The sequence below is a fragment of the Phragmites australis genome, chromosome 2 (genome assembly GCF_958298935.1).
Source record: "Phragmites australis chromosome 2, lpPhrAust1.1, whole genome shotgun sequence".
Lineage (NCBI taxonomy): Eukaryota > Viridiplantae > Streptophyta > Magnoliopsida > Poales > Poaceae > Phragmites > Phragmites australis.
Window position 1 is genome coordinate 40,244,170 of NC_084922.1, and position 18,670 is coordinate 40,262,839.

The 18,670-nt window shown below is 40.7% G+C and overlaps 1 protein-coding gene across 2 annotated transcripts; it reads right to left on the reverse strand.

Annotated features, from left to right (window-relative positions):
• Positions 1-15,780: 15,780 nt before the first annotated feature.
• LOC133908843 (uncharacterized protein At2g39795, mitochondrial-like) lies at positions 15,781-18,670 on the reverse strand. Of its 2 annotated transcripts, none has more exons than XM_062351020.1 (3): positions 18,023-18,670; positions 16,573-16,745; positions 15,781-16,314 (listed from the first exon to the last, which is right to left on the reverse strand). In XM_062351020.1, exons 1-2 carry the CDS (start codon positions 18,580-18,582, stop codon positions 16,574-16,576), a joined length of 732 nt encoding a protein of 243 aa, XP_062207004.1. In that variant the 5' UTR covers positions 18,583-18,670; the 3' UTR covers positions 15,781-16,314; position 16,573. The 2 variants fall into 2 exon arrangements, with proteins under 2 accessions (XP_062207004.1, XP_062207003.1); XM_062351019.1 differs by having other exon boundaries at positions 16,578-16,745; positions 18,023-18,667.

The window sequence follows — 18,670 nt, forward strand, 5'->3', positions numbered from 1 at the left end:
TAACATTCAATTGAAAACTTTAGAATTCACTCAAGTGCACTCTCTATTTCTTGATGACACACACAATGTATGAGCTCTTCTGAGGTCGCAAGATAGCCAACTGAAATCAAGTGAAGGGGTATTTATAGTCTAAGATTCAAATTTAGCAGTTGCATAACAACCTACTTTTTCTATTAACTTCGGATGAACCAGTGAGTATCTCCTCACAATCACCGAATAATCCGGTGAGCACAACTTTCAAAACCACCATATGCCAGCTATCATTAGCCGTTACTACTGATAATATAGTCCGGTGCAGCCATTCGGTGAGTACACCTTTAGCACCGAACCTTCTGATCAGTTAACCTTTAATTTTCAAACAGCTGCAACATTCTTTGCAAAAATCAGTCTGATGATTCCTCTTTATCTTCACCAGACCATCCGATGAGTGTAGCTTCTTCTAGAACAAAAGATTCTTCTCTGCAAGAATTGCTCTGTTGCTCCCATCTTTTCATCACTAGATAATTCGATGAGTTCAACTTTAATTTCATCTACAAAGATTTGCTTCGGCTCAAAAAGCTTTGATGCTCTCATAGGGGTAACATCAGACCACCCGATGCAATACTTCAATAATTTCAAAACACATATCATCAAGAAAAGGTTTCGATGATTCCTATATGTTAATCACCGAAACATCAGATCAACACATGTGATTTCTGTCTAAACCAAGAAAAAAAAATGCTCCGGTGAGAACACGAGTCACATCACCAAACTATCCGGTGAGACTAAAGGACTGTTTGTTTGAGCTTCTGCTTATGGCTTGTCTGAAAAGCTATGTTTTTGGCTTTTCTGAAAAGCTGCTTTTGGATTTTAGCGGTTGGATTTTATAATAATTTTTTAGCTTCTCAGCACACTAATTCTCAACTTCACTAAACTCGTCCAATTTAATCTTTTCTTGAGCTCTAACTTCACGACATCTTAATCATTGGCTTCTATAAGCTACTTAGTGCTAGAAATTCACAAATATGTATCAAAACTAAATCTAGACTCAACTAGGTCAAACTACTATTCTTAACTCCTTTTTATAGTACGGTCAAAAAAGATAAAAAGTATGTTTGTTTCAGGCTGTTTCTGGCTTCTGCTTCTGTCAGAAACCCAGAATCCAGAAGCCTAAACAAACGGGTTTGCTAATAAGTGATTTTTGAAAAAGTCAGAAGCCTGCTTTTGAGAAAATAAACTAGAAGCTGAGAAGCTAGTTGAGTAGTTTTTCTAAGAAGTAGTGTACTGAGAAGCCAAAAAATTGTTGTAAAATTCAACAGCTAAAATCTAAAAATAGTTTTTTAGAAAAACCAAAAACACAACTTTTCAGAGAAGACAAAAGCAGAAGTCCAAACAAACAGACCATACGAAAGAAGATCTATATTACTCTAAGTATCTTTCATTTACTACGTGACACTTAAAACTAGAAGATCCTTAATTTTTATGTACGTGTCCTTTGATCGTTTATATAATCAACTTAGGGATGAGAATACCCGATCATTATTATAAACTAAATTTTTAATACCTTTAAAATAAATTTGTTAGTCACAATAGTATAATAATTATCATTAATCATAAAACACGTATCACTTCTACTATACAAACAGATACATACTGCCACGATCTCACGTGTGAGATCACGCATGACAATTCGATCTGCCACTATCCATTTTGCAAATGCCAAATCCGGCCACTTGAGCTTCTAAATTTTACTTCTCGGCTTTGACAATGGAAGCAGCATCCGTACGAACCCATTTTCTTTCCATTCCCATACGAAGGTTCTCACCGTTGAGATTCTGTGCTGGACGTGCAGTTTTTTCTCGAAAGTCAAAACGCCACACCAGATAGCCTTTCGGGACGAAAAATCGAGAAAGTCTGCTGATATATTTTTTCGGGCCATGTTGTCGTACGAAACGATGGACCTAACTCAGAATATTGAAATATTGAAGGCCTTTGTCTATGGATCTAGTATATATGTATACGTCACTCGAGGAAGGAAAAAAAAAGAGAAATTAAACTGGACTTGTCTGGTCTATCGTGGGAAGAAAAATGGACAGTTCTGATGTGATAGAAGGCTGAAGTGGACCCTAAAGCACACGCGCCGATTGGGCCTAGACTGGGCTTTGATTTTCTCGCTGCTGATCGTGAAAAGATAGGAACTGGCATCTCAGCCGATTTTGTGATGACGCTCCTCGTCTCTGAGCAACATTTTCTTTCGTAATTTTCTTTTTGAAACCGCAATTGATAGAAAGAATCTACTGCGTACGAACTAAGCGACGTAGTTTGCCTTCTCCTCCTGCAAGGCTGCACCGCCTCCGCGATCTCTGACCACTTGGTACGGACGGTGATCACCAGCAGCGAGCAGGCTTGGCATGTCAGCCTGCAGATCAGCCCCGCCCACAAACCCTGCACAAAAGTTACTTTCGGGGACTGGAAGTCTGAAATCTTCTTCGTTCTGATATGATCTGCAGGCTCGTAGCATTCATCGTAGCCACCAACACAAGCTGGCTGTTGCACATCACTGATGGTCGCTGTTTACCTTGGTGTAGAACTTGAGCTTGAAGGCGAAGAGGATGGCCAGCGGCACGCTGACGAAGTAGTAAGCCACCACGTTGGTCATCGCCCCGAGATGCTGCCATCCGCAGCCCCTCGACACGCCTGCCAGAACTATAGATATCTTCAGGCGTTCCACACTACCGGATTTCGGTACTTTGCCGTGTGCCTAGGGTTCCACACTACCGGATTTCATACCATCACATAATAAATTCGAAATTTACTAGACAAGGCAGATACATCACATCCAGATTCAACTTTGACAAATACAACTTCACATTCATGTTTACATAGCACATTCATGTTTACATAGCTTACATAGGACATGATGGGTATCACATTTGAGCACTAGAAAAGGATCATATACAGTACATTCTAGACATTAACAACTGCTACAAGGAGATCTTCCATACATGTAAACCTGAAAAGAAAGGAAACCCAACTGAGTAAAAATTGTTGAAACATGTGTACAACTTCAATCAACGAAACCTGTGTAAAATAGCATAAGGAAAATGCAGTAAACTACAGAGTGGTTCGGAGCTCTAGGCAACTCCATTCAGGGAGAATTTTCTTGACTTAACAACTTAGTTTACAATTCAATCCAAATATCCATATGAGTTGATCTCTGTATGATTGTAGCTCGTTTTACACTTGAAGTTGTTGCTGAAGTTAAACAGGTCAAACCCATGAGAACCTTATCTAACGATCAACAGGCAAGCCAAACACCTTTAGGAATATTTTTTGGATTAACCTTTTTAGCAACTAAGAAAAATATGCATCATTTTTTGTATTGCATTTCTGTAACATAACAAAAACTATCAAATGAATTTAGAATATTGTACGTTGACAGGTTGAACTCACCCAAATTTTTCTTAATACAAATTGAGTTTCCTTTCCGGTTCTACAAAAAGAGGAAGAAGCTTGCAAAACAATGGAAGGAGGGTGAGTAAACCTAGTGGTTAAGTCTGGGGTGGAAAATTTACAGGAAAAACAACATTTTGATCAGGAAATACTTACAATTGACAAATAAGTATTATTACATGTTGACAGAAGCATGACATATACAAATAATAAGTATCATCCAAAGGGAATAACTACAAAAAATCACTGTCAGCGACAGAACTGTGAGACTTAGTGTAGAAAAAAAATGGAAGCATGAATTTCAATATTCTTGGATCCTCAGTGGACTGGATTGGCCTAAAGAAGTAACATTTTGATCAAGATGAGTATTATTACATATTGACAGAAGCATGACATATACAAATAATAAGTATCATCCAAAGGGAATAACTATAAAAATTACTGTCGGCAACAGAACTGTGAAACTTAGTGTAGAAAAAAATATTGAAGCATGAATTTTAATATTCTTGGATCCTCAATGGACATGTATTTCTTTCAACAGAAATATATATTGTAAAGATGTAAATCTGCTTCAGATGGTTGGATGCTAACCTGGCGACTCTCAAAAAATCCCAAACAGGCAGCAGTTTTGCAGATTCCAATAAGGCATTAACCTGGCGCACACAATCTCACATATGAAAAGAACTATAGTTGACAGTTCACACTACTTCAATTGCTTCAGGACTCAAAAGTAGTAATGAATTGTGGCAAAGAAGAAGGACATCCCAGTTTCAAGCGGAATTTAGATGCTACGGTCTTCAGAATTATGGTAATGTCTTGATAGATTAAAGACATTGATTCAGGGCAAACCACAGGCAGGGATTTTACTATGCAGTACGTTGTGAACACGTCTAGCACTAAAAATGGACAGCTGAAGTTGGAGTGAGATCATATGTTATGTACATGTATCTTAAGCACTGTCAAGCTTAATGCCTAGCAATACATGTGGATTTTTTCCCCCTTATTTTGACTCAGAAGGGGAAATGTAAATTTATCTATCATACTATTTTAGACACAGATTAAACAATGTTAGCAATGAAAGATATTCACTCAGAGAGGTAATTCTGGCCATTGTATTCAGAAGAACAACTCTAACCATTGCACTGTGGATTCCAATATTATCAATGAAAGGTATTCTCTCAGAGAGCCAATCATGGTCATTATACTGTAAAAGCTGCTCCCAGTTTCAAGCGAAATTTAGATCCTACGGTCTTCAGAATTATGGTAATGTCTTGATAGATTAAAGACATTGATTCAGGGCAAACCATCAGGCAGTGATTTTACTATGCAATATGTTATGAACACGTCTAGCACTAAAAATGGACAGCTGAAGTTGGCGTGAGGAAAATGGAGGCTAACCTTTTATGCTTCTTCAGGCTATTTCTTTGGAGCTAGCTACGGAGGCCGAATTTCACGGAGGCTACGCAGGAAGAGTCTCCAGAGCAGCTACGGAGGCCCAACCTTTTATGCTTCTTTATGCTTCTTCCAGCTACTCGGCTTGATGGCGCCTACGCGGCAGGAGCTCCCAGGCCGGGTCGATGAAGGGCTTCCGTCGGCATGCAGCTGCTCGGCGCGGGCGTGCAGCTGCTCGGCTTGATGCGGCAGGAACTCCCATCGGGTGGACGAACGCCGGCATCAGCTGCTCGGCTTGATGCGGCAGGAGCTCCCACCGGGTCGACGAACGCCTGCCTACAGATACTCGGCTTGATGCGGTAGGAGCTCCCCGAAGTTCTTCCGTTGGCGTTGCTTCCGCTGGCGTGCAGCTGCTCGGCTTCCAGATCGATGAACGGCTTCCCCCGGTGTCCAGTTGCGCGGCTTGATGCCGTCTACACGGGGAAAACTCGGAGGTCAGGTCGATGAAGGTGGACAGCAGAGTTGGTCCGGTGGGGAGGGGGGGATGGAGAAGAAGAGTGTGGAAGCTCAGGTGGGGAGGGGCTCTCTGCTTTTTTTTTTTGCTGCCTTGGAATCGCCGGTGGGGAAAATATCTGATTGGAAGCGTCGGTGCGGGAACACGTGCTAGCGATCCACGCTGGTCTTTCCATCCGACGGTTTGTTGCGCGACGTACAACGATGAACAGTTAACTATAGGAATTGAACGAATGAATAACGCACAGCCGGAAAAAAAAAAGGCGCGGCCGACGAAAAAAAAGGTGCGGTCACGGGAAAAAAATTATTTCATTGTTTGCCGAGTGTTAAAACACGGACACTCGGTAAAAAACTGATTTTTTTTAAGAATGTTTTTTTTTTCAAAAGTGTTGTTTAGTTTTTCTTTACTTCTATGTTTTTTCTTTCTTTATTTTATTTGTTTTATGTTTTTTTCTTTTCATCTATTTATTTTTTTGACACCATAGTAAGATACATGTTGGTGGTCGAGTGTTGCCACCCAGATGTTTCAAATTTCTTTCCATCTCTTGAGTAAGGCCTAAAAATAGACGCAACAACATGAATATAATTTTTCTACCCATTTTTTTTCCATTATTTCATGCACTTGCAGTACAAATTTGACTTATATCCATTAAAAGCCTAGAAATGCACTTAATGAATTAAAAATTGCAAACGGACCCAGAAAAATACCAAATTTTAACATGGAATATGCTATGTTGTATGTTGAGTGTAGAAAAAGTTTCAAGGTCAAACGATAATTCAATCATCACTTCGGTTTCAAACCTGATCCGTTCCGTCTCGAAACCACGACCCTTCCTCGGAGATGCTTCGGTTTCTAAGCATCGTACGTGACAACTTTTGCGAAACCTTCTCAAATTTTTACTATAGCCTCTACGTATCATATCATGACACCATGGCAAGTCTTATATTTTTCAGATTTTGTTTGCTTTTTTTAGAATTAAAAAACCAATAAGCTACATGTTGGTGGTCAAGTGTTGCCACCCAGATGTTTCAAATTTCTTTCCATTTCTTGGGTAAGGTCTAAAAATAGACTCAACAACATAAATATGATTTTTCTACCCATTTTTTTCCCATTATTTCATGTACTTGTAGTACAAATTTGACTTATATTCATTAAAAACCTAGAAATGCACTTAATGACATAAAAATTGCAAACGGATCCAGAAAAATACCAATTTTTAACATGGAAAGAGAGGGGGAAAGAAAATAAAAGAGAACAAAAGAAAACAAAAAGAAAATAAAAGAGAAAAACATTTTCGTGTCCTAAAAAAATAAAATAAGAAATGTTTGTCGAGTGTCCGTTAGACGACACTCGGCAAAGGAGGGATGCGCCGTCAGATTACGTCCGGAGGGACACATGGCGTGATGTTTGCCGAGTGCCCGACTTTACCGAGTGTATTTTCTTGAGTTTGCCGAGTGCTATTCTTTGCCGAGTGTATATTCTTAAATTTGCCGAGTGCCTAATTATTTGCCGAGTGCTTTCGTGCGGCACTCGGCGTAGGGGGTCGTTTGCCGAGTGCGCGACAAAATGCACTCGGCAAAGAATAGGACACTCGGCAAATCTTCAGATTCCGGTAGTGCCAGTTCAGTGATTCGAGGGCTATATATGACAGAGAAATGATCATGCAAGCCCTCTATACGTACGTACCCGACGGGTCATCCTGCATGGAAACGCGACGAGAGTCCTCACTTTAGAGGGAGCTCAAGCTTGAAGAAGAGGAACAATAAAGGAGAAGCGCTGAGAGTAATGGGTGAGTCCCCTTTGCCTACCCCTCAGAGCTCATTTTATAGAGAGAATAAATACGTAGGAGAAAATACTATTCTACCTCTTAAATAGTGTTATAATTAATTATATATGAGACTATTTTAGTCATTTGCTTCCTCTACATGGCTATATCAATTTGGGAGTTATAATCGTCTATTGCATTATGCAGTACACGTCTGGGTATCCATGGGCTGAGGTATTTTTCCTAGCAACACATCCTCATCTGTTGGTTCCGAGATTCTGAGAGGCAAACAGATGCGCATAGAATTGGCTTCAGTCCCTTCAAAGCCATGATATCATAGCTGGCCTTTCGTCGTTGCAGCGCGGACGTCTTTGGCTAGGAGCGAGGGTCGCAAGGTTCGCCGAGGCCATATGCTGTGATCTCGGTGGCGAAGCCCACTACCAGTGGCCGAGATGGCGGTGGCGAGGCCAGACGGGGCGGTGCGGTTTGATGCTCTGTGGTAGGTACCGAAAACAAAGCTGACAGAGGAGGAGGCTAGGCAAAGGTGCAGTTGTCCGAAACCCGACAGTAGAGGCCGGACGTGGAGTAGCCGGCTAGGCCACTTGACGGAGGCAACATTGTCTGGAGCCCCGCAGCATGGGTCAGATGCCGAGTATACGGCGAGAAGGCTTGATGGAGGCGAAATCGTCTGGGGCACTGCAGTCGTAGCCGAAGGTCGGGTTGACGACGAGGCCAGATGCCCAAAGGCGGTGACCAGAGATAAAATTGATGGCGGTGCTGAAGGGCAGCGCAGCGCCACGACCCCCTCGGTGGTCACCGCAAGCGGTAGCGACGAGGCTTAACGGGGTGCGATCTGGAGCCCCATAACGGTGGTTGGAGGGGCAGTCAACGGCAGAGTCGAGGGGCGGCGTGGTGCCGTGACCCCCTCGGTAATTGATCCCGATCGAGCGTGGGGTAGACATCTGGCTGCGGAGCGGAGTCGGTGTGGAGCCGAGGGGCGGCGAGGCTCGATGAAGACGGAGTGCTTCGGAGCCCCACGACGACTGTCAGAGGCGGAGTTGACATCCTAGCCGAGGTGCGGCATGGCGGTCTAAGCTGACTCTACGATGACAAGTCTTTCGAAATCTGAACCGTCACAGCCGAGGTTTAGTGTGGTGGTGAGATATCTCCTTTTTTCTGACGCAAGTACATGATGACACAAGGTAACGACAATGTGTCAGATGGGGTAATGTGCCAGTTCTCTTGGGGTCCTGCGCCATCTGCCCTTGCACGTGCTGAAAGTAAGTCGAGCAATAAATGCGACGAGACATGTGCGCAAAAAGCCAGGGCATTGAGTGAAACTCGGAAATGCCATGGGGCTTACTGGGGTGTTGCCACGTGCCCCTGAGTAGTAATCAGAAAAGTCATGGAACTAGCATCACAGCGATTTGAAAGTGCATCTAGCCTCTATGTGTGGTTTTGGTAATTAATGACAATACCTATGGACTAACAATGATGTTGAGTTTGTTAGTATGTTGTTCCATAGGTGATGCATGGATGAGAGATATGTATGAGCTCTAGGTGAATGGGGAGAATGAAAATACATCAAGATGAATGAGCTCTAGATGATGCTCGAGTAAGTGATGACAATGCCTATGGAATAACAATCATATTGAGAATTGCTATTAGGCTATTTTATAGGAGATGCATAAATGATGAAGCATGAATTCTTTGAGAAATGCTCAAATAATTAAAATTAGAGCAAATTATCCTAGACGAAAGATCAAATCCATTCGCATGGATAATGACGTTCCTTAACGTATATTCAATTATTGTTTGGCTTTGGACACTACTACATTAAGTACCCTATGTATACATTCATAATGGTCTAACTGAGTCTCTCGTCAAGATAATCAAATCATTTACATGACGAACCATAGAATTGCAATTTGCTAACATCTTGTTGGTGGCATGCGTCTTACACACCGCATCATTAAACCAAATTCATCCAACTGTAATCATGCGGCTCCCTCCATTGCAGTTAATATGTGGAAGTTTGACCTCAGCCAAGTATTTCCCATCTACGAATCGGTTACATTCTGCATGTACTGATATCACCACCCTATAGTATACATCAAACGACATTAGGGATCCATATGAGGTATAATTATCCATCAATCATATAATACCTTGAGTCCCTCAAAAGGGACTTATTCATTGCTCGTATACTCATAATATATTGAAGACAATTCCTAGCATTAGGGAAAAATTAATACCAAAGAATGTCAGGAATCAGAAGAGAATGTCACACACGTTCACATTCAGTCCTTATATCTATGCACCATAGATTTGAACCCTTTTCAAAACATCTTGTGTTTGCAACATATTACAAATAATCTGCCAGATGCGTTTACTCATCATAAAGGTGTTATCAAATTTGATTCCCACTATTAATGTGCTAGAAAGAGTGGAGGTACCTAATAAAACCATTAAAATGAGAGGGGGAGAAGTATGGTCACAAGAGATACAACTTTTTGCAAGCATTCTCAGAAACAGGGGAGAACATCCTCCAAGACAGTAAATACAAATCAACATTAAGTTGATAGACACCTTACAGATATTCACTATCCAAACGTCTATAGATGTTTAGCATCCACATACCCAATAGAAATGTGTACACAAATTCAAGCGTTGGGTTATTGGAACACCCTAACTCTATTATTTTGATAAATACATTGAGTTAAATAGATAATATTTCCACAAACTATATTGATTCCATAGAATCAATCAATACAACGACTACAAATTGTTAATATATATTTCTTCTCAAAATTGTCGTACACATTCAACTGGATCCAGACCAGAAGTCCTGTGCAGAGTGTTTCAGCACTCAAATTTAGTCAAACCAAATGTGGTAATTAAGGAGAATTGGTTTCGCTCAACAATACAATATCTTCCCTACGGAAGTAAAGTGGATTTTCATTTCATAAGGTGGTGAAATAGCAAGGCTTGTAACATAAGGGTTCACGCAGAGACTCGACATCAATTACAATGCTACATATCCCATGGGTATATGTGAAAATTATGTTCTCATATTTGATATCATTGGCAGATCAAATAAATTGGATATATTTGGATATATAAGTCCCTAATGGATTTCATATTCTGAATCTAAATACAAATCATAATATATATTGTGTACAACTTAAGTCACTACATGACTTCAAACAGTTAAGTTGATTGTGGTATAACTGACTAAATGAGTTCCTTCCACAGAAGGGTTACTTCAACCACGATAATTGCATATGTGTGTTCATAATGAAATCCCAATTGAATTTTGTACCATCTCCAAGCCACACACTACAAAGTATGTAATCATCTTAAGACGGAATTTGAGATAAATGATTTAGGTAAAACTAAATTTCTCTTCAGTCTACAACTTGAGTATATTTCTTCAGGAATATTAATCCATCAGTTCATAAATATCCAAATGATATTAGACAATTATATCCATCAAAACACTTATGGTCATTCAATCACTAAATATGAATTAAGATCTATTCATACATTGGGTTTACGATGAACATATATTGAATCTAAAGTTCTATATCTTAGTGTCATCAAAGCGCTCATGCATCTTGCAAATCGCAACAGGTCTAATATTGCATTTGCAGATAACTTGCTAGCTCAAATAGCGCAGCTTTAATAACGTCATTTGGTGGGAGTTAAAGAGGATATCCGCAGATATCTTTATAGCACCAAAGATCTAGGTTTATTCTATTAGAAATCAAGATATGATCATAGTGAGATATCTAAATTCTGGCTATATAACTGATCCCCATAACATCAGATCACAGACGGATTTCATGGTGATATAGCATTCTCATAGGAGTCATCAAAATAAATTCTAGTGGCTACTTCCACCTATTATTTTGAAACATCATATATATGTGCATGACCTTGCAAAATGATCGACCACATAAAAGTCATATAGTATTGGTTCCATTGAATCACCCACCATTATCTACGAAGATAATGTTGATTGTGTTACTCATATGCAAATAGGTTACATAAAAAGCAATATCACTAAACATATTGCCCATAAATTATTTTATCTTTATAAGTTACAACAAAATGGAGAGATAAATACCTTGCAAACTAAAACTTGCATATTTATTCACAAAGTCCTTACCAACTTTGACATTCCAAAAATATGTTCATGGTATTTGTATGTGACGACTTCGAGATTTGCAAAGATCAAGGGGAGTTTCCTTCTAAATTTTTAACCTGTTCATACATCATATTGCACTCTTTTCCTTTATGAGTTTATTTATAAAATTTCTCATAAATAGTTTTTAATGAGACAATATTTACACAAGATTATATGTTGTATCTCCTATTTTCCCTACCAGGGTTTTTAAAGGAGATATACAAGACATATCTATTGGTTCTCTAAATTCGATTATGGGTTTTTTCTTTTAAAAGTTTTTTGTCATATGAGTTAAAAAAAGAGACAATAATCAATATATGTTGTATTATTTTTTCCTTATTTTTCGATTAGGTTTTAAAGGAATTTTAACAGCACATCACTATTACTCTCATCATATTTTTCCCACAAGATTTTTGAAGAAACTCTCAAGATGATATATATATATATATATATATATATATATATATATATATATATATATATATATATGTGTGTGTGTGTGTGTGTGTGTGTGTGTGTGTGTGTGTGTGTGTGTGTGTGTGTGTGTGTGTGTGTGTGTGTGTGTGTGTCGATCTGTATTGATAAGGAGGAGTGTTGAAAACCAAATATGATCAACCACCGGCACCCGTTGGGCAACAGGCACCTGTTCAGGAAGGGTGTCTCCCGAACGGGCACCCTTTCACTTTGTATATAAACCCATATATTAATGAGAAATAGTTAGAATTTGAATCATTGTTGTCTCTCTAATTTATATTACAATCCTAGTTGTAATATAGTCAGCAGCCGCTAAATAGTACCTCTTGGATAGTATGTGCAAAATATGTGCAGTTCAGTGATCAGGGTTCCAAAAGGTGCAGTTTTGAGTACTTTTGAGCAAATAAATGCTGTTCTCTGAAATTTAGTCTACTGCCTCTTTGGAACCCATGAATGGAAAACACATGAATGGTAAAAACACTGGATTCTTGTAGGAATGAGAGTGCAAAACAAAGGACTATAAAACACAGGAAAAATATATGAATAGCCGTTTGGATGGAGCACAGAGAAAATATAGGAATTAGATGAGAGAGAGATAGATATAAGAATATATTTTTTTTCATGTGGTTAGACCTCATGCTAGAAACCTTCTAAAGCTCCTATAGATCGAGTCATTCTATAAGAATTTTGTATGATTTTGAGAAGATCAATCATTTGTTTCAAAGAGCTTGACAGGAAATTTTTTCAAAGAAATTGAATCCTCTAAAACTTCTACAATTTTTCTCCATTCCAAAAGAGGCGTAAAACCCCGCTAAAAAGCACCGTAGAATCAATTTGAGACATTTTAAGGTGGTCACCTTGGACCCTAGGCTAGACTAAGGCAGTTGAGTCTCCTAATTCCAATGCATCTGAGATCTGAGAAGTTCTGGTGTCGCGTGCCACCTGACCCTCTCTCATCCTCACACCTGTCGATGACATTGTTAAGTCTCTTAGACTATTCTCAATGGGGTTTCATTCTCATTTTCATTTAATTAGGTCACATATCACTATTTTTTATGATGTGACAAGTTAAGAAGAGAGATTAAAGTAGTTTTATCTAAATGAAACTATCTGGACACGAAGTATAAGACCTAATGAGTCTTGTATGAAGAGCATATGAAATAACAAAATGAAACTATATATTAGAGAAGATTATTTTAACCATCAATTTATTAATATCTTGTTGATGTGGCACTTTTCAAAACAATATTATGAAACTCCCCATAAACCATTTGACATTAGTTCTAAAGTGAACATGCTATTGTTAAACCTGTTGAATTTTCGATTACCTGTCGCCTTTTCACTCATGGAAGTATGGAACTAGATTATGGCGTTCATGACTGTATCTTCGTTAGTATGACTGGATTTTAGGCTATTTATGATTAAAGATTATTTTTTGAAGTACAAGGTCGGATCCACATACGCACTCACACATATCATATTTACATTCACGCACATCCATATGAGTGTGTCATAGCATATCTAAATAAGATTAAAGACATAACCTCACATATCCATCACACTCACATCTATCTCTGTGGATGTGTTTTAGCACACGTCTAAATAAGATTAGAGGTATAATATTACTTAACATGTAATAAAAAAATACGAGCACAATGCTGAACCTAGAACTTGAATCAAGTGGACAGGTTTGACCATAAAAACCCTAGATTAAAGATGTTAGGTCTAGATTAATGACCCACAAATGTGACTGGATCGTGGGTAGAAAATGGGCTTGATGCCATAGAAGGCCGTACTGAACATTAAAACCTACGCATCGTTCTGGGCCTAGAGTGGGCATGTTTGTTCGCGCTGCTGATCGTATAAAGATAGGACATGGGAGAAGGATGTGATCAGGAAGATTTTTGGGCATGGCACTACAAACGTCGGGGTATATTCAGTGTTAGCTCGGTGTACAGAATGTTAGTCAGAGTGAAAACTCAACGGGAAGACTGGCTTGAGGGCAGAAGCAACACGCCAAACCATGGGTATTCAAATACCTTCCAAGGTTAAACTTTTTGCATGGAGGCTATCTCACAATTCTATACCAACCGAATGGGTGCGGAAACAAAGGCATTTGGGTGGTATATCAACATGCAAAATATGTGGCGCAGCAGATGATTCTTGGGATCACGCCTTGTTGAACTGCACCGTGTCAGAGTGTGTGCTGGGCACTGCAGGATGAGGTGGTCACGAGTTTCATTGCTGCCGCTACCATTGACGACCCAAAGGAATGGTTGTTGGTTATGATGGAGAATCTGGAGCATAAGGATTTCATCTTAATGCTGATTACTTGCTGGGCGATTTGGCACGCTCGTATGAAGGCGATCAACGAAAAAGTGTTTCAGAGCCCATTGGCAACCTTTCGTTTCATCAGAAATTATGTTGAAGAGCTGGAAATGATCACCCCATCGAAAAAAGATGTCCACAGGATGCAAAGAAGAACACTTCCCCGCTGGATACCTCCGCCGGGGGATCACCTGAAGATAAACGTTGATGCAGCAGTTTCTCGGGCGGACAACAAAGGATGCGCTGGTGCTATATGCAGAAATGTAGAAGGGAAATTCGTTGCGGCCAGTGCTGTGGTATGGAATGATAAAAAAAAAATAGACAGGACATGGCATCTGAGCCCATTTCTGATGAGGCCTCCTTGTTTTAGAGCAACAAATTGACAATCCCAGAACCTAGGTCCTGACAGTCTCCTTGCAAGGAGAATGTAACATGGTTGTGAAGCTCTGATACATACTTAACTCGAGTTAACTAGCCTTAGAGCTAAAGTGCAGTAGTTAGAGCAATGTTTGACGGAGCTTTAGCTCTAAGAAATTTTAGAGCTCATCATCCTAGCTACAAAAAATAAGCTGTTGCTATGGATAGATAGATGATCTTTGATTTAGACACTTGTTTTTATTTTAAATTGAAAACGGATATTTAAATCACATTATTTTATCATATAAATTTCAAATTCTACGTAGATCCCGAAACTAAAACTCTATCGAACAGGGACTTAATATATATTCCTCTCGTGGAGCTGCAATTCACCTTTGTTTTAGATTACGTGATTACTGGACAGAACCTTTCTGATGGTAGAAAGTAATGTGCCCTTTTTTTTTGAGCGGAGAACAGTAGGAGAGGATCCTGCTGCGGATTTTTTTATTTATTTATATGAGACCGACGAACACTCTCCCCTTATACTAACCTCGAGCATTTGCTCATAGCTTTCTAGTATTTTGTATTTCTTTTCAACCAAAGGAGCGCGAGCTCGGCCGCCGAGGCGGCGCCCCCGCCGTGCGCGGAAGGCGAGGCCGCCCGTGCGGTGGTCGTAGGCCGCGAAGCCGTCGCCAGGGGAGAAGTGCAAGGTCTTGCGCACCGGCAGCACCCTCTCCTCGGGGTCGCAGTACTCCGCGCCCTCGATCGCCATCGCTGCTGCCTGCGTGCTTGAGCTTGCGTCGCGCTTTCTTCGGCGGCTCGAGGATGTTGCTGCTCTGAGCGTGGCGAAGACAAGGCTCAGGGGAGATTTTAAGTAGAGGTGCAGTGAGGGATGGCGGTCGGTGGTGATTTCATACACCTGCCTTTTTGAGGAGCCTGGAGGGCGAACCCAATGGCCAATGCGTAGCAACTAACAACTGGTAGCTTGTAGTACAACAGATCATATCATCAGATATTCAGATGCATGAAGATTAGCTATACGTATCAAAGATAACTGGTTAGTGGAGTGGTTATACTCCTACCCACCAGGAATCAAATCTCAGGTTTAGTTTTTGTATCTCACTAGGGCAAAATTTTCTTTTAATGTTAGAGGACATACCCATCAACTGCCAGACGCAACTGGTGTTTCTAAAAAAAATACGTATGTGTATAATGTTTATACATTGACCCAGATTCACAGAAGAAAACTAAGATTACGAGTTGTAGGGCACATGCTAGGTTGCTAAGCAACCGACGATAACACAGCCTGGTCTCAGGAACATTTTGGTATATGACATAGTCCCATTCTCATAGAAAGTCATCCAAAGTTTTAATAGAATGTCATACAAGAGGCAAAGCTACATGGCACCAAAACGACGACATATAGAGGACACTCTTATGATCTTGTCACTTGAAAGTCACAACGACGACATACATGATACAAGAGGAGTCCAATTACCGAGTATGGAAGAAAAATGGATAACTCAATTGTACACGAGTGATGTCAAAAAAAGATAAAGTACACGTCCGTCTTTGCGGGACAAAACTATATTGCGATGGGCATGTGCGGAGTTTGAATAATTGAGAATCTGATAACCACCTAAGCAAGATAGGGCGGCAAATCACAAGGAATAATGACAACTCATGCAACCCACCACCCAACCCGTTAAGCACACCAGTGATATTATCATCCTCTAATTCCCCCAGGGAACAAGGAAATTAAAGAGAATAAAAAACTCCTCGATACTTTGTCCCAGCACTATTCTCCATCCTGGCAAAAACCTTTCTTCAACCGCAAAATCTTAAGCATGGCGTTCTTGACCTCTGAGAAGTAAAAGATAGCAGTCAGATATTCACGCTTATATCCGGCGGTGTATTTTGAAAAAAAATATCACCATAGTGGCTTGACTGCAAACACACTACTTTTCTCTCGGAATCTGCAAGCATACTTGATTAGCTTCCCAATGCTAGTTGTACTTTAACAGTAGGCAAAATTTTGCCATGGAACTAAATTACACATGAACTGAGTTCCCTATCAAGTAAATATATTACAAGATGGCAACAAAAAAGATTGCAATGAACCTTACTCTGGCTTAGGCTCATTGATGAATGAACCCACACTCTTGAACCAGCGTATAAGGTTGCGGTGATCCTTTACATAAAGCCAAGCTTGTAGAAAACGGAAGAGCTTCTCATTTATGCCACGGGCTTCAATGTAAAGATGGAATGCGTCGCGCACCTTCTCATCCAATTCTCTGTCAAAGTATCAATTCAAAAAGAAATACTCACATATGATCAGTGGACAGCAGTATGTTAACACTCAAGCCAATTGTTCCTTTGTTAGTACAGTCAGCCATTTGTTTATATTGTATCAACCAAACCTAGCGCCAGTACATGAACCGAAATTAGTCTACCAACAGGTATGACGAACATCACGACTTAGCCATACCATTCGGAGAATTAATCAGCCTAAATCCAGACAGCTGAGCTAACTTGATAACAGTAACAGCATCCAGGACTAATAAGCAATTATTTCAAAGGCAAAGGGTTTTCCATATTTGATTGGATGGTTGGAGAATAATATTCAAGACCTTACATTATTACTTGTAGTACTTTTTATGCATTGCACATTGCATAAAGAAGCAAAGGAGACACATGCATTTATCTGCATCGCCAATTCCTTTAAGACATTGGCAACTTCACCAACTGGCCTATCACTCAACATTTTGATCAACTAATCAGAGTAGTCACTATTACGGAGCCACAAGATTCTTGGTCATGGAACCTACATATCTGTAGTATCATATATTGTTATTTTTAGGCATATGGATATAGCTTATTTAGTTAGCTCGATATGTAAAGTTCTCCACAAATGCTGGTGAGCGGAAATCATCTTGCATTCTTGCTACATGGTCTAGAGAGTAGTGACTGAAAAAGGCAATTGGCAATGGAAGAAGAATGAATACTCTCCCTTTGAATATTAAGTTCTGTGCAGCTACAACTGAAATTTCTTCACACTCAGTTAGCAAAAATTGATAGGGAATTATTCTTAAAGAATGACCAAAATTATTTTACTTGGGACACGAACCAATAGGTGATATGCAACCAGAATATCTCTTTACACCACTAGTAGGATACCAGTATTTCTTAATGCTTAGTATCCTTCTACAAGTTCCAAACTTCAAAAGAAATATCTGACAGACAAAGGCCACTGGCCACCTGAACTGTATACTACTAGCATTTATGATCCTCTTCAAATTCGTAGCAAATAACTACCAAAAAATTGCTTAACTCAACCTTGTTCGCCACAAATGAACTACAGCATATAAACAAAATTTGCCTTCGCCAAACCTGTTCTGCCATCTAAATTTGTAGAATCCCACTTTTTTGGAAACTCCTATCTAATCCTACTCGCGCAGAAAATCAGATTCCTCAAAAATTCATGCCTAGGCTTTTACAAAAACACTTGTAAGAAGTAAGAACAAATGAACGGAATAATAAAAATTCTTATGCATTTGGAAGAACAACTCACTGGAAGATGCGCCCTCGGTATTCTCCACCACCCTTCGAAGCCATATCCCCCTCCCACGACTCGGCATTCTTGGACCGAAGGCAGACCGAATGGATCCCGACGGCGTCCGGGTACAGCCCGCACAGGAATTGCAGCGACTTGCCGCTCCCGGGCCTGGAGATGTCGACGTGGAGGAATAGCTGGCTGATGGACTCGCTCATCCCGCCTCCTCCGCCGGTGCTGTCGGAGTCGGAGTCGGCGCCGGGGGGCATGATGTTGGCGAGCCTGGCGACGGAGATGGAGATCTCCTCGCCGGCGTTGCCGTACTCGCGGCGCAGCACGGGGCCCGAAGGACGGTCCAGGGCGCCCTTCACGATGGTGTAGGGCTTGGGAGGGCTGATCTTGGGGGGCGGCTCCATCTTGGAGACTTCCAGGTAGTGCTCCTTGAGGGAGCGGAGGATGATGGAGTTCACGGCGGAGGAGGAGGCCGCCGCGGTGGATGCGGCAGAGGAGGGGGATGGCGAGGTGGAGAGCGCGCGGCGGCAGAGGGCGGCCGCGGTGGGGGCGGCGCGGCGGAGCATCTTGGTGGGCAAGGCGGGGAAAAGCGAGGGTTTAGGGGTGGGCAAGGAATGGGGAACGATCAACGTCAGGGGTTTTGGGGTTCCACTG